At 40.2% G+C, this 25,340-nt stretch overlaps 1 protein-coding gene across 1 annotated transcript; it reads right to left on the reverse strand.

The window, feature by feature from the left end:
• Positions 1-4,095: 4,095 nt before the first annotated feature.
• On the reverse strand, positions 4,096-7,549 carry LOC147881002 (F-box/LRR-repeat protein 16-like). The gene is made up of 2 exons (XM_087370183.1): positions 6,268-7,549; positions 4,096-4,943 (listed from the first exon to the last, which is right to left on the reverse strand). The coding sequence occupies exon 1, from the start codon at positions 7,423-7,425 to the stop codon at positions 6,331-6,333; it is 1,095 nt and encodes a 364-aa protein (XP_087226309.1). The 5' UTR covers positions 7,426-7,549; the 3' UTR covers positions 4,096-4,943; positions 6,268-6,330.
• Positions 7,550-25,340: the final 17,791 nt, after the last annotated feature.

Consider the following 25,340-nt stretch of genomic DNA (forward strand, 5'->3'; position numbering starts at 1 on the left):
TCATCGATTTGAACTTGGCGAAGCAATTTATCAATGGATCTACCTTTGTCCATACTTTAGCTCTCAAAGTTGCTACTTAAGGATGAGAAGCCTTATTGATCGTGCATTCACACAATGCTTTCCACTATTCCTAATCCAAGCTGCTTTGAGACAATGTATGTTTGTCTTTGTCGAGATTGTGGTTGGATAGGAATCTCCTTGCCTTCGCTCACCCATGGACACTTTGGTAGGAAGATTTTGTGTTGCCCCATACAGTTTCTTATCCTCCTTAAGTTTGACATGTCTCCATGGAATCCCATCTCTGAGAGCAACTTCTCAGCTTCTGCAATACACCATGCAGATACTTCTTGCAGAATTAAATTCCAAGCATAAACAAGTTGCAAATACAACAACTTATCAAGTACGCACAGTTCTATGTGTAAAGTACATATGTGTACTCTATCTAGTGGGATGGGCAAGATGGGATCCTACTTTGGATCCTTCTTGTCGTGATTGGGGGCTTGCATCTGCCTACAAGAAAGAATGCCATTCTCCCATTGTAATCCAACCTTTTTCTTACATTGAGAACACATGCAATAAAGACATGTGAACATTGCATTTTCCCTATATCACAACCATGCAAGCACTTGAGGTTTTTCAAATCACTAGCAAGATGCCATTCAACTCAAAATGTTCCATGGCCATCTACTATAAGTGTTTGCCCTTCCTCTTGCCTTTGGATTGTTGATGGGATTCATGTTCTGTCTAGAAACTACTTCAATGCCTCATGGCACTCTTTTGGAGTCTCAAATGTTGCAAGCCACCATATATCTTTCTCTGATTAAGGTAAGGCTTTACTCATAATGCAGATGCTCACTCTCTCTACTTGTGTTCTTTCACCAATTGAGCTTCATCCATTTTGATGACAAATATGAGCTTGCCATTGCATTCTGTATAACAAAAAAGAGAACAATTAAGATAAACACGATATAGGAAATAAACTAAGTAATGTGCAATGCTGTAATGGATTTCCTCTTACCATCTTCTCTCATGCCATAGAATTTGACCATTGCTTGTTGCATTTTCTCAACATCTAAGTAGACATTGTTGAAAGCATTCATCTCAAAGGTTTGCAAACAAGATTTCTTTTAACTCTTCCAAGTCATTGTGCCCCTTACGTAATGGTATCCTCCAAGCATTTCTCTTACATGTTGGTTTGTTTCTCACAATGCACCCCTCATAGACCAAGGTGTGGGTAGTGGCACTGTAGACTTCTTCTACTTTCCTTAGAATAGCAGACTTGAAAATTTTGAAAACATCCATGTTATGTAAGTATTTTCTTTTCCTATCCTTCAATCTCAAAGGTGTTTCTTTCATCTTTTGCACTCATTCTTCTGCCTTCTCTCATTCCTTCTCTACAGCTTGTTGAACGTGGTTGTATATAGATCTTTCCAAGGATTTTTTGGTTTCAGCTAGCTTACAGAGTGACTCTTGCAATTTCTGTTGCTCCAAGTCCAATGCTTTGACTTTATCATGAAGATCCTTGTTCTGCCTTTGAAGCTCCTGCATAGAGTTATGCATTGCAACAATGGTGCTATTTCCTAAATGTGCGAGTTGCTCTACTTGGGCTTTGTGCATCTCGCTTGCTTGCATAGCAGCTGTCTAAGCATTGTTCAACTGATTGCAATAACCGAGGAACCCCGCATGTCCATTTCCAACAAACTGAACTAGGTCATGCATTGTATGAAAAGGAGGGCTCACTTTGACAACCATACGGACATATCTAAAGAGGCATCATTGGATAGGGATCTCAAGCCCATCAAATAATACTTGGCATATTTAGAGTTCTAAACTTGCACCATTCTTGACAATAGCTTAAATTGTGGGATTTCAATTCAGAATTCTGGCAAAGCCAGATCCTATCAAGGAGTACCAAATCCACTTATGCCCCCAAATCCATTATGATAGATCTAAAATTGGCCTAAACAAGTCCATGGCTACGTGCAACCCAATCTCAAGAGCCACTTAGAGCATAGCTTGTTGCACTTAAGCTTCATTGCCTCAATGCCAAGCCCACCTTTCTATTTAGACATAGCTACTATTTTCCATGAGACAACATGCCACTGATTCTTACACAAGAAATCATGAATTAATCCGCCCACTCTACTCAACAAAACTTTAGAGAAAGGAAAATTTGATAGAACATAAAAACCAAAGGAAGAGAGGATATGCTTGGCAATTACCAAGTCGACTAGCAAAGGACAATTTTCCTTTTCCATTTCTCAAATTAAAAAGCATCGATCAAACTTGGTCTTGACAGAAATCCCAAGTCCCACAAGGCAACCAAGATATCTTATGACCTCACCAAGTGGACCCAGTTAAATGCAAAGTTGCATGTCCAATCACGGGGCTCATTCCATCCAAGACAGAGTGTCGTAGTCTTGCCTTGATTAATTTTGAAGTAGGATACTATCACAAATTCCTCAAATAGTTCAAGTACTTTCCTTATGTCTTGTTCAGTGCCACCTGATATGCTTGTGTTGTCATATGCAAAAACTGAGCGCAATAACTAAGCCATCAAAAGCATAGGGAGTCCTTTGATTAAACCTACATTCAAATAATAATCCAATTGGCATAGAAGAGGTTCTATAACAATTGCAAACAATAAAGGTGCTAATGGGCATCTCTGGGGCATAGAGCGTTGAAGGGGAAACCTCTCATAATGATAGCCATTTAATGACCATTGAAAAACAGTGTAGAGTCATTCCACAAAACCCATCTCCAAAACCAAACCAATCTTTTCCATAGTTCTGTTAAAAATGTCTAGCTAATCCTATCATAAGCTTCCTCCAAGTCTAAAACCGAGCATAATAAGCTTCTCATTTTGTAACACAGCATCATCAACTACCACCAAAACATTTATTAGAGCATCATGTAGGTTTCATCCTTGAACAAAACCGTATTGCCTCATATGAATGAGCATTGACAAAGGTTTCTAGTGACTCGAAGAAACCTTTTAGTAACAAGCTTGATGACACCCTTGTTAAGAATGCAAGGCAATTTACCGAACAAAAACACCAACTAATCAAATTAGTAATGTCAGAGCCACAAAGATCCCAATTATGTTGAAAGAAATCCATAGAATTCCATGAGGACCCGAGGCTTTTCCCTTAGCCATAGACATGACCGTGAACCGCCTTAGAAAATGGGCATTGGAGCTACAGAGCTTCATGAGGAAGCACAATCCTCTGAATGTTTGTCAAGAAAGTTGAGAGACGGTCCTCATAATCATGCCTACAATACTCACAAGATGGAAAGAGAGGACCTTGGCAGTATTAGAATCGTCGTATACACAAGTTCCATCCTTGGCAATATTAGACTCACCGTATACATGAGTTCCATCCTTGGCATTATTAGAATCGTTGTAGACACAAGCTTCCGTCCTTATTATGCACCTGTAGATGGTCTCCTTCAAATTTTTGTCTTTGACAGTCTCAAAGCACAAGCCTGACTGAATCCTAGAAGCAGCTAGTCTAGAATGCTCATAGAATAAAGCTTGCACTCTGGCGCTCACCCAACTATCACAGTTTGTTGCATGCTATTGAGAGTGCACATCCTCCTTGCTCACATGGGAGATGCCTTCACACTCATACTTTGCATGTGGGAGGATAAACTTGGACTACTTGCCTAGAATATCCTTGACACCTGTGAAACCCTCAACCATAGGGCAGTCCTAGAAGCCATGTCCACTAGACCTCACTAATTAATTAAAAGGTTTTAGATTTGCCTCATTAAATTTGTGCATCTCTATTACCGAGGCTCAAGCCCAAAGCACACTAAAGGTGTCTGAAAGTGTGTAAGGACACATGGTGAACGAGAACTTACATTCTATGTGACTAATTGAGGGGTGCTTCCCTAAAACTGTAATGGAAGACCAAGAGCACAGAAGCTCTAAAAACTACCACAATCTCTCATCCCATAACATGTTAACCCATCATGGACCGGGGAATCACAATTATAGAAGGAATCGTCATAACAGCATGGTAAATGACAATGATACATCTATGTAAGGTCGAGTGGCCAGCATGCAAAAACTCACAAGAAATGAACTCTCACACAGTGATAACATAATAATAGAAAATATAGTAAAACTACAATTGAAATGGGATTTTCAAAGGGAAAGACCCAACCTTCAGAAGCTGACATTGGTACAGAGGAAATCTTGGCTGTCCTGTCAACGGATCTTATCAGCATACGAGGATTTAGCACTGTAGGTAAAGTATGCATCGCCCGTCAATAGATTGAAGTACACACACATGGGCAATCCACTACTCTACATGGTGAATGTATGTGACATTAAATGTATTGGATGCATCACAAGACTACAATATATCCAGATTCCAAGCCTGTACCTACATCTAACCAGCTATTTACACTACCACTTCAGGGTTGCTTTGAATCCACTGTCCAAGTGCTGAGCTGTGATGACCTGAGTCAACCTGTGCATGCTGGTTTATGCTCCCTGAGAAAACTACCAGCAGGATAACTCGAGCCCCCTGGACTGCCCTCATGCAATTCCTCGACCTGGATCAACTGCTGTACCTTTTTCATATATTGCAGATATAAGATTGCCCTGCCCTTTCTTGTCTCTTCGTTGCTGCTGACTAGATTTTTATAAACCAGCAGCCTCCTGGTTAGGTTAACCAGGAGGCCAGCCTTTAGAACCCTTTAGGACGGCTGACCCTACTGCTGCACCTGGACTGCATCTACCCCTGCATTTGTCTCACCACTCCAAGAATTGTGACTTACGGCCATGACACGGCCCTTTAGACCCATGCACACATCCTGCAATGTATCAGCCCCTTCCAAAACTTTAACATTGCCACCTCGTGCTAAGGCTTCAAGATCTTTGCACTTTGCTGCAAACACAGCTCTTCTGCACAACCTTCTGCCATCACTGCCACCTGAACAATATTTACATATTACATGTATGCATCTTCATAAGACTAGAAACAAGAAATTACAAATTCCAAACATCTGTACACACACACACACACACACACACACACACACACAGAGGGGGGGGGGGGGGGGGGGGAAGGCTCGGGGCACATGCAGGCACGCATGTGTGTTACCGTACGTGTCTCTCTGAGAGAAAGAGAGAGAAAGGGGGGGGGGTAAAGGAGAGGAGAGGAGAGAACAACAGAAACCATTACAAAGTAAATGCCTATGGTATCACCAGTACACCGTCCTCTGGTTTTCAAAAATCCATAGTTCAGCTTGACTCCCAAACTTAAAATCAAGTATCTGCTCACTTGAAAGAGCCCAGATGAAAATTAGAGATTGTGGGTAGAATAATCCGTTGCCAACGTCTAGTCACTAGAGACAGAATTCAGCAGTTTTGTAAGAAATACTGATGTTTGTTCCTCAGTGCATACAACATAAAGTTATCTGTAAAAGTTTGTGCAGCAAGGACTTCAAATCAGAAGGCAGCCCTCACGTGCAAAATATCCATATGGCAGGATAACTTTTCAATACAAAGTTATGCAGTTGTACCAGGCCAAACTAGTACTAGTAAACAGTTAATACTATAACTTCAACATGCTACTATTTTTACCTGGTCACTGTGGATCCATCTAAGGAATAAGATAATGTGCAAATTTTGTAATTTCGTACCCTCCACAATCTTAAACACCACTCACCGATCACCATTAAAGATCCACGAAACACCAATCTTATGCACTATGGACCAAAACAACTCTTGGAGGATTGAAACCAACAAACATGCACCGGAAGATGAACGCTGTTCTCAAAGTCCAGGTAGAATTTTATGCTCTCAGACGTCAATGCTTGATAGTCAATCATTCAATTGACAAAGAGCAAGCATTGATTGCATGTTCCCATGGTTCCAGTAACGTATGTTAAAGCCCTCAGCTTCACCTCTACCAACGCTAAAGTAAAGAACATCGTTTCTTACCCTTCACTCTACTATTTGAATACCCACCATAGCAATCTCACCTTGACAGACGCCTTACCACATAAGTTAAGGTGGTCAAAGGTTTTCTAACTCAGTAAGCACGTTTCAGTCAAGTGCCATGGATGATATTCAAGTTATACCTTATGAAGCCCCCTCCCCTCAAAGTGTGTCTTCTATCCCTTGCTGCAGAGGGCACGTTGACTTGACACGGCCCGGTTAATGCACGACTCCTTGAACGACAACAAAGTAACTAGAAGCTAAAACAGAAGAAAACATGGCAACCCCAGTAGGGTTGCGAGTAGTTAGAGTACCTATAAGAAGAATAGCGCCTTCTGTGAACCCCACGTATATTCAAACTACGGAGTGGAACTGGATTACAGCCACTCTACTTTGCATCTGCTCTGGATACTTTCAAGTGATGCTGCAGAAATCCACCGCCTTAAACCCCTGTCCAAACCAAGGTAATCCAAGGTGGGGCACTTAATTGCTGTTTCCTCCACATCTTCACTGTAGATATTATAACATGCAGACAGGGTGAGAGCCTGCAAAGCTGTATGCCGCGAGAAACCTCGGACAGCAACTCCTGTAACTAGTTCACAGCCCGAAAGAACGAGCTCCTTCAGATTTCGACAATTGTCTGCAATCGCTAGGATAGACAAATCTGATATATTGATCAACCACGACAAATCTAGGCTCTGCAGAGTTGTCACGGCAGCTAGGGCCATACCACCAACATCCGTTATTCTGGGGCCACACTTGGCAAGATACAAAACCTGCAAGTTCGACATCTGTTGGAGAAACGTTACCCCTTCGTCTGTTAATTGGTCGCATTCACAGAGATCCAACTGTCTGAGAGTGCGTGCTGTATTTCCCTTCGCAATTGAGTACACACCCAAATCAGTGATCAGCGTGCAACCCTTCAAAATGAGCACTTGAAGACATTTCGCCATCGCGATTGCCGCGAATCCTCGATCCGTGAGTCTCTTGCACCGAGCCAAATCCAGATGGGTGAGATAGCTGCAAGACCGGACCAACGCAGTGACGCCAGAGTCGCCCACACCCTGTCGCCACCTCAAATTCACATGCTGCAAGTCCTTGCAGCCCGCCGCGACGGCAGAGATGCCCTCATCACCGATGGCATCGTACTCATACTCCTCGGAGTAATTCAAGTCGATCAAGTCCCGGGATTTGCTGATGTTGAGGTTAAGGGATTGCAAGCAGGAGCAGGTGCGCGCGATGAGGGAGAGGTCGGTGTTACAGAGGCCACGGCCAGCGTCGAGGGAGAGGAGGAAGCGAAAGCGGGGGAGGAAGTCAGGGAGAAGGAGGGGGTCGAGGATGCGAAGGCGGGTACGAGTGGATCCTTCGAGGCGGAGCCATCGACGGGAGACCTGGGCGCAAGCTTTACGGTCGACGCGGCTAGTGATAAGGCAAAGGATATGGGCAAGCTCGTCGTCACTGACGCGATCCATGGAGGGGGAAGGGATAGAGAGGCTAAGAGAGGGGGTGGATCGCCATGGAAGCTGGCGAGCTCGCTCTGTGTTTAGAGAAACGGTGTGATCGCCATGAAAGCTCGGGAGCGAGCTCTGTTTTCGAAAGGCCAAAGGCTTGAATTTTCTGGTTGTGAGGAAGATGACCACGTCATCACCCTCTCAACCGACTCCCCCAACCTTGGTTGCTCAATGCTAACCCCACCTCATCCTAAGGTGTAGGACTTCCCCCCCGCTAGTTTGGGGAGCACATGCACCCTTAGACCCATGTCGTCTCAGGTGGTTACATAATTCGTCTATGTTTAGAGAAACACTCTGATCCAGCTCTATTTCGAAAGGTTGTGCGGAAGATGACTCCCATGGCTCCTAGTAGAGGCCATGGGGAAAAGTTGCGTTGGGTGAGGTGTTTGCATGGGTTCGATAACTCTAGTTAAGAGGAGGAATGTGGTTGGGTTAAATGGCTAACTATAGTTTTGATGTTATCCTTACAAGGACGAATGTGGTTGGGTTACATCGATAATTGTGATTTGTTTCGAATTTGTGTTAGCGTTTGCATTATGGAATTGAATGGGCGACACGTTTTTCAATAGTCGAGCTAGTGACTCGATTGAACGTCCAGTTTGGTCCCAATTCGTTTGCATGTTCTTCGCTTGTATGATGGTTGGTATTTGTGGTGATCGATTGGTGTTGAGTCGTGCTATTTCATCTCTCGATTTGGTTCTGAATTGAAGTCCTTATGGCGAGGGATTGCAAACGGATGCGAGCATACGGCACATGTTTGAGGACGGTTCACAAACGAGTTACGTCAAGTTGTTCAAAGAAAGTCCATAGTTCTGAGAAGGACGTCATCTTCTGGATTCATGTGTGGGGTGCAATATTGAAGTTACACCCGAAGAAGATTCTGAAGGAAGAGGAATCTATGTTTCATCAAGTCGTTGCTTTGTTGGACAAAATGGAAGCTTTGTTTTTCGCAAGTTTTGTTAGTAATTTTCTCAGTAATGGGATTGATATTTTGTTTTAATATAATAGTAAGATGTGGAACTGATGATTGGAAATGTTTGACAAAGAGGAATTCTGTGTGCTGAACGTGATTTTTGTGTAGTAATCAATATGGGTTTTCGTTCAGATAAATCTGAGCAGGGACTTCGAACAATTTGTATTCTTGTAGTTTGTGTGTGGAAGTCTTACGCATAGATGTCCATGAGGTGTTGGGACCTAGATTGTGTGTTTTTTTTAAGGTGAAAATGGTTGACAAAAGAAAGTGGATTGGTAGCGGTGGTTACTATTGTGTCAAAGAGCGTGAACCAAAGACAATTTGGTCTTAATTTGGAGAACACACTACATTTTCAGAATGAGGATGCATAAACGAGTTTGGGAATAGCATGGATATGGAAGGGATGTAAAGTGTTTTGTTTATGAGTGTATAGGCAATGTTTTTGATCATGAATAATGTTTAGTGAGGGGTAGAGTACAGAATTTTGACGAGATTGGACTGCACATTGAAGTTAAATGCTTTGTATTAGAATATCTTGCTCTCCCATATGGTGCAATCTTTACCTATTGTATTTCGAATATAACCTTTGTATTCGAATGGCTAGGCTAAAGAAATGGGTTATACTCAAATGGTTCAGTTCATTAAGCCGATACATAGATGATATATGTCTAATAAATATATCTAACCCTAGACTCTTCATTTAAGATGGAGTACTATCCATATACACCAGGAATTTTGTCCAAATCATGGCAGATACTACCACATTTTGCTGCCTGAATAATGGATGCATACTTGGTTTTTGAGCAAAAAATTGACGTTGTTTTAGAGCATAGTATATCTTCTTCAAAACTAGCGTGTATGTACTCAAGTGGTAGTAGTTCTTGCTAGAATGTGGGCTATGTGAATATTCGTCCCAAATGTGGTCTAATTTTGATCGGTATATTGTTGTTGCATGATCAATGACTTGGAAGCATGGGATGTGTTTAAGCATTGCTGCAAGCATAAAGGAGAAATTATTGGTTGTCTGAATCTTCCAGACATAAGATACTAGCAAACATCAGATTATCGCTTGCCAAAATATCATCTTTTTGCACAGCGAGACTGAAACTGTGTTCAAAGATTCTATAATCATGTGCGAATTCTTGTATGATGCTATATCTCTTTGCAGACATTTCCATCTTGCTTATGATTGGAGTCATGATATTTCTGCAAGAACATTGGTGTCAACTTTTATGTGTTTATGCTCAAGCTTGCCAAGTAGGAATAGATGCTCTAGCAATGTGATTTGAGAAAGAGTTGTCTAAGTGAGGCCATGTGTGGAAATGTTATGTGGGTCAAATGCGACACTTGTCATCATTAGCCCTTGGGATCTGTGCATGGTTCTAGCTTTGGTTGGCTGTATTGGAAACTGCTTTCATGTGATGATATTTACACAATTTTTGCCTACTTGAAGTTCTTTTATCAGTTGGTACAGTGATGTTCATGTTGGGATAAATACTATCATCACATAAGTGCTAATTTTCATAGCGAGCTTTGTCACCTATGCTTCTGTTCCCAAATAGAATCCAGTCGAATTACTGCTGGATAGGTGCCGTTATGGTCTCAAAAGTTCCATATGCGCCGTTAATGAGTCCATCACCGACATCTATATTAATGAGTCCATCACCGACATCTATATTACCTGTGCATATTGTTACGGAAATTATATTTCTGGTATATCTTGCTTCAGACATTATTATTTTAGTCAAGTGTGACTATGGCAAAGTACTCCATAGGAGCACACTAGACGTGACGGGGATCCTAGTGGATACTTTGTGTGGTTAGTTGGGGATGCCTGACTAGCTTGTGTCTTTGCCATGCTAGATGGTCGGTATTGTTTGTGGGTGATTCCATGTTAATACTGATGTTGCTAATGTTATTGGTGTTGTGCTTGATTATTATACTTTGAGTGTGGTTATAGTGGGATCTCTTGATTTAGTGATTCATTCAATCGATTGTTAATAACTAATGTAATTGGTGGCTTGAGTACATGTGATGGAACTCACAGTGATGATTGGAGTTAGTGCGTGGGTACCGATCGAGGTGTTGCAAAGTGCATCATTTATGGCCATGGGCCAATTTTGCATTTCTTTAATATTGCAAGTTTGAGCAATATATTTTGGAGAGGACATAATTCAATTTTGGGCCCAAAGAGGCTATGAAAAGCAAATCCCTTATTTTGGAAGAGAGGGATAATTTTGGCTCCTTGTGCTTTTATGAAATATCATAAATACTCTAGATGAAAAAGTGTGAGCCACTCATCTAGGGGGGGGGAGATTGTACCCAGTTTGCTATCGCTTTCGTGGTGTGATTTGTGTTCTTCTTCTCCAATTGATTAAGTGGTGAATTTTGTGTGGAAGAGTTTACTTTTTGGTTTCAGTGGTATATCAGAGCTTGGGTGACACTCTTGTGGAGGAAGAAAAGAGAAGCTCCCTCATGTGGAAAATTGAAAGAGAGAGTGGTCGATTCAAAAGAGAATCAAGAGAGAGTTCTGCAGCGATTCTACAACCTCAAGCAAGTAGCATAGCTTCTGACAAAACACGCTCCACGAGGTTTAATTCGCGACCTTAGACTGCTGCCCACTGGGACTGCATGTACTATCTCTTTCTGTGCGCACGTAGCCAACCTCTGTCATGCACAAGCTCCTCAACCATTAGTAGCCCGCTTCCATCATTGTGTGCACTGTGCAGTGTGTTGCGAAGTGTGTATGTATAATAATAATGTGCCCTTTCTCCTCTACCTACGCGCCCGTTGCTCTGCAGGTACTATAGCCTGCCTGTGATGACTGGCCTGTCTATAGCTGCACCATCATCTACCTTCAGTTCGTGCCATCGTTGTAAGTCGTGCCTAGCAGCGGCTGTTGGGATGTTGTTCTGGCCCGTGTGTCCATCTCCACAGTGCAGACTTTGCACGCCAGTGTGACAGTGTCCATGAGTGATGGGACTATCTTGGCCCCTATTTGTTTGATCGTGTGCTCCCCACAGCCATGCATTAAATAGAGCTCTCTCCTCTGCACTACGCAGCCTGCCTTCGCCGCCGCTATGGTTGTGCCCAGCTGTGCCCTCTTGGACTCCGGATTAGCCATCAGACCCTCATTGCTCGAGATCATCACGAATCACGATATGTACGTAGGGAAGTCAAAGACCTCTTTGACTACATAATACAAAGGAAGGGTAAAGCAATAGACTCCAAGGTCTATATTTAAAGAGAGAGCCCCAAGGTTTAAAAACAAAGGCCCTTTGAAGGAAAATTTTCTCCAAGGAAATTCAGTAAGCTACTAGGCCACTCCAAGGATATTTATTTTCTCCCAACAAGGCAAAGACCACAACAATCAAGGAGGTGATTTGGAACCACGAAATCATCGTGAAATTAATTGGAGAGTGGTCGAGTATAAAGATGACTTCAAGTGACATCATCGGTCACATATCTCCCACTCTAGTCTTTCTACATCCGATCAAAGAGCGAGATAAGTGATTTCTTTTGCTTTATATTGCATACACTTAGTATTATCCGCCATTCGTTTCTTACCATACATTCAAATTACATTTTTCAATCCATTTAAGATTTCATACACTTAGTATCCTTATTTCCCTCTGTTCCACTTTATTTGTAATTATCGCATTATCATGGTGAATTAGCCACAACCACCCATGCTCCAAGAGCAGTTAGATGCACTTTAGGCACAGTTGGCCTATGAGCCTGAGCATAGGGAGAGATTGGAAAAGAAAGTAAATGGTAAGAAAAGGAAGAGGCATTCATCTGACGATGAGTCATTCGATGATGATTTTGAAGATGATCCTATTATCATGATAGTCACAGCTACACTAAGAGCACATAATTCAAAAAGAGGGAGTAAGATAAGAAGAAAAGATTTCTCATTTCAAAATTTTGATGGAAAGAAAGATGCACGCACTGTCTTGTCTTGGATCAGTTAGCTAGATGATTACTTTTCTGGAGAGAAATTCTCTGAAAAAGATAAAATTAAATGTGCTGCAAATCATTTAGTTGAGAGTGCTGTACTTTGGTGGAACATCACTAAGCATATTTAAAGGCGACCAAAATCTTGGAAGTCTTTTCAAAAGCTCATCAAGAGAGATTTCCTTCCCTCACACTTCAAAGCGAAAACCAGACAACAATGGGATACTTTCAAGCAATTCGATAAAGAAACGATCTCGGCATGCACTGATAGGTTTTGGCAAACAATCCTTAGAGAAAGAAAGTGAGCGAGATCAATGAAGAAAGTATGTGGTAGGTCTAAAATCTAAGTTAAGAGCCGAGATTAACATATTTCATTCTCGTTCACTGAACTCTACGATTTCTCTTGCAATGAATTGTGAGAGAAATAATAGGATCCCAAAGGAAGGAAAAGATTTAGAACGACATGTACCCTTCCATAAGAAGAGAGGAAAAAGCCCTTCTTTAAATCTAAATTTGGTTTTGTTCCATAGAAGACAGATTCTTCTTTGAAGCCAAATGGTGGAAATTTTCTAAAGAAAGAAATAAGGTGTTTCAAGTGCAACAAGGTGGGACATATAGCAACTGAATGTCTAGAAAGATAGAAGACCCCAATAGCAAAAGTATAGATGATCGAGAAGGACGAAGTAGCCAAGCAAGAGGGAGACACAACGGCAAGCCACTCTAAACGTGGAGGTAAGTATAATTGTCATGCTCTTCTAAAAATGAAAGGTTTCATTAATGGGGTAAAGTGGTGGTTATTCTACATGACAATGGTAGTACACATGATTTCATTTCAGAAAGAGCCTTAGCAATGCTAAACCTAGAGTCATTCCCGTCTCATTATGAAGTCAAAGCTGCTTTTACCAAGACAGTATAATTGCACTAGAGAAGTCAAGAATCTTGAAATTTCAATCAAACCTTACAAGGATAGATGAGACTTTCTAGTGGCACCCCTACAAGGAGTTGATCTCATCTTAGGAATGCCATGGAGACATCAATATAATCCTAAGATAGATTATGATTCACATTAGATGTGGATTGATAAGGACAAATAAGAAATATGTCTGAAAAGCTCTATGAAACCTGAGATCAGACCATACACAAGCCAAGAGAGCAATTAGAAAACGTGAGAAAACATATTTGATTTTGGTGAATACGGTAATGGCTACTCAACCAAACACTAAGCCTACACACCAAAAGTTTCTTTCTCAATTTTCTAATTGTTTCTTAGAGGATTTACCACTCGGATTACCATGTTCTCGATCTGAAGATTATAGGATAGAAATCCTACCAAGCAATACTCCACCTTGCAAGGCTCCTTATAGAGTCAACCAACTAGAGCAAAAGGAAATTCAAAAGCAAGTAGAGGAACTAATAGAGAGAGGATTGATAAGACCCAGTAGTTCTCCTTATGGACTTATTAGTCAAAAAGAAAACTGGAACCTATAGAATGTGCATAGACTACCGTGCACCAAACAAAATCACAGTGAAGAACAAATACCCAATCCCCAGGATTGATGATCTTTAAGACAAATTGAAAGGGGCCAAGGTCTTCCATAAGATTGATCTTAAATCTGGCTATCATCAAGTTCGTGTGGTAGAAGAGGATATGTACAAGACTGCCTTTAGAACTCAAACGGGACATTATGAATTCCTAGTTATGCCTTTTGGGCTAACTAATGCTCCAGCTACTTTTAGTAGAATGATGAATCAAATTCTTCTTAAACAGCAAGATTATGTGGTAGTATTCTTCGATGATATTTTGTGTTTAGCAAAGACATTGAGGTGAATAAGGAACATCTAAAGCTAGTCTTTTCACTCTTGAAACAGAATCAATTGTACATAAATATGAAAAGAGTAGTTTCTTTCAAGATCAAATAGAGTATTTGGGTCACAGTATCCACCAATGGGATTCGAGTAGATCCAAAGAAGATTGAAAGCATAGTCACATGGCCTAAACCCCGAGATATACACGAATTAAGATTAGTCTTAGGATTGTGTAGCTTTTATAGAAAGTTTGTCAAGAATTTCACATTCATTGCACATCCATTGACATACCTTCTTAGAAAAGCTAAGCATTTCTTATGGACCGAGCGTCAAGATAATTCTTTTGCAACTTTGAAAAAAGCTCTCACGCAAGCTCCTGTGTTGCAACTACCTGATTTCTCTAAAGCATTCTCTGTAGTTGTAACCGATGCTAGTGGATATGGAATTGGAGTTGTGCTCATGCAAGATGGACATCCTATAGCATATGAGAGTCGAAAATTAAAACCAACAGAATGCAATTATAGTACATATGATAAAGAATTAACCGTTTTTATGCATGCCTTGCAAATGTGGAAACATTATTTGATGGGAGCTAAGTTTCTTATCAAAACCGATCAGCAAAGTATCAAGCATTTGTTGACTCAGCCACTAATATCTGATAGGCACATTAAGTGGGCATCATTTATACAGAGTTTTTAGCCCATGATTTAGTATTAGCCTGGAAAAGAAAATATAGTTGCTAATGCTCTCAGCAGTAAGCCAAGTATTAATCACATCACTGCTGTAGAGACCCAGTCTTTCGAAGGTATGAAGAATTCTTACCAAGGATCCATACTTTTCTAATATATGGAACAAATTAGAGAATAATAATCAGAATCCTATGTTGGATTATTCATGCAATGATGGATACCTCTTTTATCAAAAGAAATTATGCATCACTCGACCCTTTAGACAAATTGTAATGGAAGAAATGCACCAACCACCATATATGGGACATAGGGGAGTGACTGCCACTTTACAAGTGATAGCAAGAGAATTTCATTGGCCTACTATAAGAAAAGATGTGGCTAAGTTTGTAGCCAAATGAATCACTTGCCAAAAGATCAAGAGTTACAAAGGAAAGACTCCTGGATTGCTAATGCCTTTGCCTATTCCTACGCAACCTTGGGAACAAATATCCATGGATTTCATAACAGGTTTTCCTACTACAATGAATCAAAATGATATGACATGCACGATAGTAGATCGCTTTAGTAAGCAAGCTTATTTCATCCCATGCAAGAAGACTCAGCTCAGCAAGCTGCACATATATTCATTAAGCATATCTTTGTTCATCATGGCTTGCCAAAGATTATAGTGTCTGATTGAGATTCGAAGTTTTGCAAAGCAATTTTCGGATTGCATTATTTCATAATCTAGGCACTAAGTTAGATTTCTCATCAGCTTTTCATCTAGAACCAAATGGACAAACTGAAGTCACAAATAGTACTATTATGGACATGTTAAGAGCTTATGTTGGAAGTCGACCAAAGACTTGGGACAAATATCTTCACTTCTTATAGTTTGCTTATAATAATACTCCTCATTCTGCAACTGGAAGAGCACCCTCTGAGACCATCTATGGGAAAGTTTTACCTATTCCTATAACACGATTGACCCATAGAATGGAGGCAGCAGTTGCATTTACCCATGACTATCAAAATATTCTCAAAGAGGTTCGAGAAGACATTGAAATCGCTCAAGAGAAGTATACAAAACAAGCTAATGAGAAATGAAAACACATGCTTTTTAAAGAAGGTGATTATATACTTCTATGGATTGAGAAAAGAAGATTGAAGAGCATCGAGAAATGGCTAGTAATCAAGATGTCCCCCCGTTTTTATGGACCTTTCAAGGTGATTCAGAAAATCAATGATCTAGCTTATAGGCTTGAATTACCTGATAATTGGAAAATACATAATGCTTTTCATATCAGCCTCTTAAAGTCCTTCAAAGGACCTTTACCTATACATCCTTTTTATATGAAGAGGTTCCAATGATTGTTGATGAAGAAGAATTACTAGAACCTGACTGCATTATTGATCATCAACAAACCTCGACCTGAAAATGAAATTTCTATAGTAAATATTTACTCAAATTTAAGAACCATCCGAGAGATGATGCTCAGTGGATGTTTGAGCGGTTCTTTCAAACTTTTCTAGACCTCATCAGTTCCTATAATCAAACACGCAATTGAGGTCAGTTGCAATCCAAGCAAGAGGGATGTTATGGAAATTACATTTCTGGTATATCTTGCTTTGGACATTATCATTTTAGTCAAGTGTGACTATGGAAAAGTACTCCATAGGAGTGCACTGGACGTGCCGGGGATCCTAGTGGATACTTTGTGTGGTTAGTTGGGGACGCCTGACTAGCTTGTGTCTTTGCCATGCTAGATGGTTGGTATTGTCTATGGGTGATTCCATGTTCATACTGATGTCGCTAATCTTATTGGTGTTGTGCTTGATTATTATATTTTGAGCGTGCTTATGTTGGGATCATTTGATTCGCTGATTCGTTCAATCGATTGTTAATAACTAATGTAATTGGTAGCTTGAGTACATGTGATGCAACTCACGGCGAGGATTGGAGATAGTGCGAGGGTACAAATCGAGGTGTCGCACAGTGCATCATTTATGGCCATGGGCCAATTTTGTATTTCTTTAATATTGCAAGTTTGAGCAATATATTTTGGAGAGGACATAATTCAATTTTGGGCCCAAAGAGGCTATGGAAAGAAAATCCCTTATTTTGGAAGAGAGGGATAATTTTGGCTTCTTGTGCTTTTATGAAACATCATAAATACTCTAGATGAGGAAGCATGAGCCACTCATCTAGGGGGGGGAGATTGTACACAGTTTGTTGTCGCTTTCATGGTGTGATTTCTCCAATTGATTAAGTGGTGAATTTTGTGTGGAAGAATTTACTTTTTGGTTTCACATATCTTGACTATCATTCCATTCTTCACATGTAGCCCAACCATTACTTGTGGATTTTTCAATGTTTGATATGCTTATTGCCAGTTTTGTGCTTACTGTCGATAACATCTAGAATGTCGGGGTGCATAGGGAATCTTTTCAAATATGTATTGATAATGGATTTCTTTTTGGATGCTTGTGAAGAAAACATGTATGATCTCTTTGTCGGGATTAGGTCTCTTAAGAAACATGCTATTGATGTATGCCAAGTCTATATCAGTTTGTTGCCCAACCCTAATTCTATTCAAGACCTCTATAAATTTGTTGTCTTTCTGGCACATTATCTTAGTCTACTCATAGCAGCGAATTGTATCTTCCCAATACAATTTCTTGAGGAGACTTGTTGGATGGGATATCATTTTGAATATTTATGTATATCTAATAGGACTTGCTTGACAAAGGTCTCCACAGAAAATAACATCTAAGCCACCAAAGGGTTTTGCATTATTGTGCTTGATTGAGTGTAGCCTAGTGTCAATGATATTGAGCATTCTTTGTCCAATTAGCAATGCATCATTGAATACAACTAGCTTCAAGTTTCTATATAAGATACTGAGATTATCTAGCTTTTGACATGCAAGATTCATTGGGCTTTGAGCAAGTAAGGGAAGGTGTACTACTGATTGAATTGTTGTGCCAACTATGTTGAAAGAAGCCTTGCCTGTGTAGGCCGTAAGCAATGCTAGCAGCATTTCTATATCACTCTCGCAATCATTTGTGAGTATTGTCAAATGAGCCCTTGCAAAATAATACGCACAGAAAATGTTTTGCCTGTGCCAATGCCACTAGTGAGAAATCTGCTTCCAGTCTCTTCTGGGGCAAAAAATCATTATGAAGCATGCAATGTTGTAAGTTGACCTTCCTTATGTTAGCATGGTAATCCTCATTTGGCATAAATGTGTATGTTTTATGGATGCTCTAATTCACTCTTCTATGCATTCGAATATTGAGAGCAATGTCATTGGTCAATTCTTTGCTTGTCCCATTACTTCTTGATTCTGTGCTCTGATTGCTTCCTACCTTTGGAAGAACTGATTTCAAGAATTTTTCTTGATGATTCTTAAGTTTTCTTTGTAAGCATCAGGCCATGTATCACACCTAGATAGAAAAGTTTTCTTTGAGTCCTTGAATGGCAAGTATAGCAAGCAATTTCCACGGTAGAATCGCACAGGATCCTCGTGCTGATTAAAGTTGACAAAGTGTATGATTTGGGCATTTTTAAGCTATATTTGTCTCCCTTTACTTGTCTTGTATTGCGATGCATATTCAAGCAAGTAAAGATCAGCTAATATTGGTTGGTGCTTTGAATATTTTTGGATGATATCTTCAAAGAAGATATTTGTGTCATGGTCATCCGAGGCTTGCAAAGCTGCTTTGCATTTTAGTTATAGTGTTCTATCTTCTTCGTGATTAGTGTCAATAAATGTAAACTAGTGTGAGCTACTTGTCAAGGGCAGTGAGAGTGCAATATAGACACCTTGCTGTGAGCTTAGTTCTTGAGTGTTTAATAGAGTATTTCTAGGCTTCACAAATACTCAAATGTGTTGAGATTATTTCTCATGCAACAGTCAAAGGATTCTCTCATTGCTAAGTTTGTATTTGTCTCTACTTTTGTGCTTACTCGGCTCGCCAGCATTCACAACAAGGAAAATCAAAAGATTGTCTGGGAACATATTTATAATTGCAATAATTTTCAATCACTTAGATAAGATTTTAGAAGCTTTGGCCAAGGCCCTCTTGGTGCACGATATGTGACATATTTAACTAAAACCTTCCCCTCAAAGGAAAATCTAAGGTAGTCTTCAAAAAGTTATTTGATGTTTAGAATTGGCAAGGCATCAATGTGATCTACCATGTCTTTTGATGGTAGAAATAATGTCTCTCCATAGCTTCAATAAATGGGTTGCATAGAGTAAGTGCAAATCCTCCTATGTTCTTTTGAGCTTCTGCAAACATGCGTATTATGTAAAGAACCTCACTAGCAACACAACAAAACCCAAATCAAGACAAACGATTCTCAGTTTGAAAACAATGGAATAGTCATAGTTCTCGCACTTAACAATGGGGCTTCTTACTTTTAAATATGTAACTTACAATCTACAACTCAAATCAACAAGATACCAAAGCCAATATTTTTCTATTTTTGCCTATAAAATGCCATGCCAAAAACCCAATTCAAAAAAACTTTTGAAAATGGACATTCATTGATATTAATTCAATTAAGCTAAGTGTAACACTCTAACATAAGGCTAACATAAGCTATTTTCATTAAGCTAAGTGTAACACTCTAACATAAAGCTAACATAAGCAATTTTCATTAAAATAAGAAATTAATGCTAACATAAGCTCAATAACCAAATTATTAACCTCATCTAGCTCGATCTAACACAACTTAATGCAGCGCAAGGAGATGGGAGAGTGGGGAGTGGAAGTATTAGCTAGGGGGAGAAGGGAAGGGAGGGATAGGGGTGAGGGGAAGGAAGGGAGAGCTGATACAAGAGGGAGAGGTGGACGTGCGAGGCGCAAGGGAAGGGAGGAAGTGGAGGGTAGTCAAAGAGGTGGAAGGCAAGGAAGGGGAGTTGAAGAGGGAAGATGATGGGTGGGAGGGAGATGGAGGGCTAGGGAGGGGAGATCACAATGGAGACACGGGCAAAATTGGAGAAGGCAAAAGTGGAGATCACAATAGAGGGAAGGGGGGGGGGGTTTAGAGAAGGTAGGTGAGAGTGGAGAGGGGGAGTAGAGAAGGAAAGGGGAGGGCCTCGAAGTGGAGGGTGCATAATGGGAGGGAGAGGCAGAGGGGCTAATAGTAGAGAGAGAGGGCCTTGGAGTGGGAGAGGCAGAGGGGCTAATAGTAGAGAGAGAGGGCCTTGGAGTGGAGAGGTTGAGAGAGGGATTGCAGAAGAGCAAAAAGCACTGAGAGGACCTATGGTGGTGAAGAAGGAGGGGGGAGAAATATGGGGAGAAGCGAAGGCCAATGCACACGTGATTATTTGATTGATGGAGCCAGGGAGGGGAGGCAATGACATGTCCAAGAATCAATTGTTTGGGGCCTTAAAATGTTACTATTGACTTGTGTTAATTTTTCATGTGGGGACGATGTGGAACGGGTTCCAATTTTAGGGGCACATATTTGCATTACTTGAATCTTGACAAATTTCATCAAATTATCTCCCTCCTCCCCACAAATTTGGATTGATTAACCTAACTAGTATGCCCCTCTTGAATGAAAATTAAGCAAGGTTAACGGACCCCCCCACACAAATTATTAAGATAAGTTTCCTTGCACCATATCCCTCCTCAACTATACATAGTGGCATGCCATCTCTTCCTCCTGCCTACCATTTCCCTCATCTCTCTTCTCTCCATCCCCCTTCTCTCACCCGTCTGCCTCTCCTCTCAGTCGTCTGCATCTCACCGTTCCCCTTTCTCCCCTTCCCTCTTGAAGCTACCATCCTAGCAACAACAAAATATTTGAGGCGATCTTTGGTGACAAGATGATTGTGAATTTGCTTCATTGGCAGTCGTATGATGGCAAAAGATTGACGGATTGGTTTCAAGATCCGAGAGAAGTAAAAGTGACATGGGCATGGGGAGAGGTGAAATCATGAAAGGTGTGGGGGTTAGGGTTGTTGCATTCTATCTCTTGCGGAAGCGATATGTGGAGCCTTTGACGAGTGCAACTAGGGTGTCCATTGGGAAAGAAGAGAACATGATTGTAAAGCAAGCCAGTTATTGACAAGCAATTATGCACGATGGAAGATCAAGCGATCATCAGTCCTTCTCTCAGCACAAGCTCCAATGGGGAGGAACTTGTTGGCTATCATGGACGAGTGCTCCCTTTGTCCTGCATGTGGTTAGGTTATGGTTAGTTTGATTAGGTAAGGGTTAGTGAGATTGGGTTAGCCATGTTGGGTTAGGTCAAGCTAAACTAGGATAGGTTAATCAAGTATTGTTTTTACTACTTCAATGAAGATAACAACAATGTGATTTGATGTGAATTAATGTCAATTTTCAAATTGTATATTGATTTGTTTTTTTCATGTGATTTCTATATGCATTAAAAAAAAATGCTAGCTTTGAAATAATGTTCATAAGACTTTTGAAGTAAAAGTTACATATTTTAGATGTAGCTTGAGCCATTATTATAATTATAGTTAGATAGATTAATTCGATTGCAATTGCACTTGCAATTGATTGAAACCAATATTCTAGTCTCTTTTTGTCATGGAACACTTAACCACTAACTAGAAACTAAACTTGAACCCCACCATGTTATTGTTTGTTTAAAGGCAAAAAATAATATGTAAAACCATGGACATGAGATAGAACACATAGGATCCAACGGAATCCTCCCTACAAATGTTAACAGGTAGATAGTGCTTTTATTATTGGGTGGATGATAGCCAAAGATTGGTGCTTTAAGGATATAAAGCCCATTAAATACATGGATAAGCTATTGCTTGCATGAGCTTGTAAGTTGACAACGTGAAAGGAATTATTTGTCAAACTTGTTGACTCATTAGTGTCATCATGCTTTGATCCATGATTTCACCATGGTTGTCTCTTATAATTCCCAATGCTCCCTCACCATCAAGAACATAAATCACAAAAGAGAATTGGTTAGGTTCTCAAAACATCAATGTGCTTAATTTCAATGAAGTAATAGAGATAGAGGTATAGATATGTAGGTATGGATTACATTCCTTCTCCATAAATTTATAAGTTGAAGGAATATGCACTTCTTTAGGAGTCACAATTAGTAATGTTAAGGATAATAGCATCAAATGAATTGTTGTTAATGTTGACAAGGAATGATGCAATCTTCTGTTGAACCCTTCAAACAACTATAATAAGACATGCACAATCATTGAAGATCTCTAATTGGCAATCACATGAGCTTGTCTTTACTTATAAAACGAGTAACCTGACCCATCTACGATGGGCTATAGACCACACCCTCCCTCCATCGCTCTCTTCATGTGTCTCTCTCCCCCTCTTTCCATTTGTATGCTCTTTATCAGATGAAGTAACACATCTCCCTCTATGTCTCTCTACTGTATATATATAAGAACACGATTGCCTTCTCTAATAAAATTCTTTCATACCTTTGTGCATGTGCATGTGTCTCTCTCTGTGCATGTGCACGTGTGTGTGTGTGTCTAATAAAATTCTTTCATACCTTTGCGCATGTACTTGTGCGCGTGTGTGTGTTTCTCTCTCCACTGTACATTTATAAGAACACAATTATTAAAGTTTACATCATGTAGCAAAATTCTTTTATACCAATGCATCTCTCTCTCTCTCTCTACTATATCCATATATTTGAACACAATGCCAAAAAATGTAATGTTCAAATCGGCAAACAGAAACATGCAAATCAAAAGTGCATGCATAATCCCAAGTCCACTTGAAGCTTCCCTAGTCAAATGAGTACACAGAAACATTCACAAATGAAATAGACTTTGAACATGACATTTTGCATGCATTCACCTAAACGTATGCTGATGAAATATGAACCCCGATGTGCCATGGTACCTATGCAATAAGACAAGAATCAATTCAAGAATTCAAAACATCGAATAGAAAGCCATTGAAGCACATGTTCATGAAGTGACCATTTTATGTTCTTTGGCAGTACTTATCATCACATGGTGGTGTCCATTTGGGCCTCCAAAAGCTAAATACATAGTCCCCATTCAGTCCTCAAGTGAAAACCTATGACAACACTCGAGCCTGTATCCTAAGAAGGACGTAGTGAGTCTATGTCGACCAACAGGTCCACCAACCCTGCAGCTCCTAATTTTATAAAAGCCAAGGAAACTCTATGCAACCCCCATTGTAAATCCGATCCTGCATGCCAAGCTTCATGATAAACATGGCCAAGTGGCATGAACCTATAATCAAAAGAACAATATCTTTAACACACTCATGTATGCATATCAAATAACATTCATCTCTTAAAAAAAAAAAAATTATGGTGTAGCCACCCATAGAAGCTAGCCATCTCAAGCAAGCTAACCAATAGTTGTGCAGATGCTCAAGACTCCCAATGCAAGGGATTTGTTATAGCATGATGTCAATAAGTATAATGTTTTAACATTTGTAGTATAGGCTGCTTGTAAATCCTCGACATTGGCCTCATCAATGTTGTCTCGAAAAAATACCTTAACAACATTTGATGATCATACTCGTGAGAAAGCCACATATAAATGATCATGACTGAACATCGATGTTGCCAAGTATAAGCCAAGAACAGACATTGTTTGACCTTGGGCCTTATCTACTATCATGACAAATGCCAATCAAATAGGGCATTTCCCCCACATCTCAAATGGCAGTTGCAGATTACTTGGGATAAAGGTTATCCTCGGAATGAACACCCTATCACCTATATTAGTACTGTTGATGATCTCAACGTGCAACACCTTCATGTGGAACTCTCTGCATATCAATCGAGTCCCATTGTACAATCCCTTCGGTGGATTTACGTTCCCCAACAAAATGATTGGAGCATTGTTTTTTTAAACCAAATTGTGAGGTGGGTAGCCACCACAAAGGTTGAGGCTATTGCATATAGAAATGAATCTGCATCTGTGTTATTCACTGAATCTACATGCAATATTGATTGCATCAACTTCAAGATTCCACGGTGCAAGAATTACATGCTCTTCAAAGTACGATGCAAAGTCTGCAACTCTTATAAGTCCAGTATATACCCACTCAATCAGGCTTTTCATGGACTTGTTCTACAGAAGCATTCTCATCAGAATTACTTCTTTTGTCCCCTTGCTTACCCAATTTCCAATGTCCAAGACCCATTGTATGAATTCATGCTCTGACGTGTTGTCACCGCTTTGGAGAATCCGCATGTTTTGTGTGAGCTTCAAGACTTTGGTGTGTCTCCAAATTTTGGAGTGACATAAAGCAACATTGACAATGTCCTCTTGGCCAGCATTTGGAACCATTGGAAAAATTTGTCTGAAGGCCCCTCCCAATAGCACAACTTTTCCACCAAATAGCTAGTCGGCTGACATGATGTCTTGTAAAGTCCTATCTAGTGCTTCAAAGGCATAGCGATGAGTCATGGGAGCCTCATTCCATATTTGCCAACCTCAAAACATCAACAAGGCTATTGTTAACATTGATATTGCAAGTGCTAGCGGCACATAGATCCAACGGTATCTTGAGTGTAAGTGTGCCGTCCATCCATTATAGAGCAGCAAAGCCACAATACCAGAAGACTTGCATGCCAATGCAACATGTCCCTCCCCACATAACCGAGAAAGCAAACATTTATAAAGAAAGGTCTTTCTAGATAACCAACGTTTGCATGAACAGCTACTAAAACCCATTCATAGGTGACCCACTAATAGTGATTTAAACTTATATCCATACAATGGGACATTTCTTCCTATTGGCTAGCATCAAACATTGTCTCCTCTTGTAGTACACCATTTGCAACAAAATTAATTGATCTATCCATGATAGGAAAACCTCTAAAGTCTACCAATGTTCACCCATGCTATTGAAGAATATGCTCTAAGTGTGCAAGGTATTGCCTTACTGCCAAGGTGCAACAATGAAACGGATTCTCCAAACTTGTTTCCAATGCATGAAAAGATATCATCTAAAAGCGCCAAATAGAAGTTTTCCTCGAAAAGGCCTAGAGATGCAGGCTCACAAAAGATGAAAATTGTCACAAAGAGATGTCTCAACTGTGCACTGTTCTAAATGACCACATCCTCTTGCCTACACACGAACCACTCTTCATCACTTTCTAATAAGCTCTAGCAATGCATGCTACCTTGAAAGTAGTATAAAGTTGCTCATCGAATGTGTGCAGGTCGTCAAATGACTTACAGCCCTTGCAAATGTTAAGCAACATGTGCATGAAGTATTGCTCCCCTATAGATGGAGAACATTGTAAATGAGGTAAATGGTCTTGCCCAACTTTCTTCGAGTCCATGTCTTACTATTATTGTTCCAAACCCATGTAAAGTCCCCATAGAGTAGGTTGTTTTCATCAGGCTGCAAGGCATTTCATTTGAGCCATTCTATAAGAGTAGTTTGTCTATTTTGTTCCCTTTGCACCACATCCTGCAAATTATTATATCACATTGTTC

Source organism: Dipteris shenzhenensis, chromosome 31 (genome assembly GCF_047967505.1).
Source record: "Dipteris shenzhenensis isolate YYH24624 ecotype China chromosome 31, Dip_SZ_1.0, whole genome shotgun sequence".
Classification (NCBI taxonomy): domain Eukaryota; kingdom Viridiplantae; phylum Streptophyta; class Polypodiopsida; order Gleicheniales; family Dipteridaceae; genus Dipteris; species Dipteris shenzhenensis.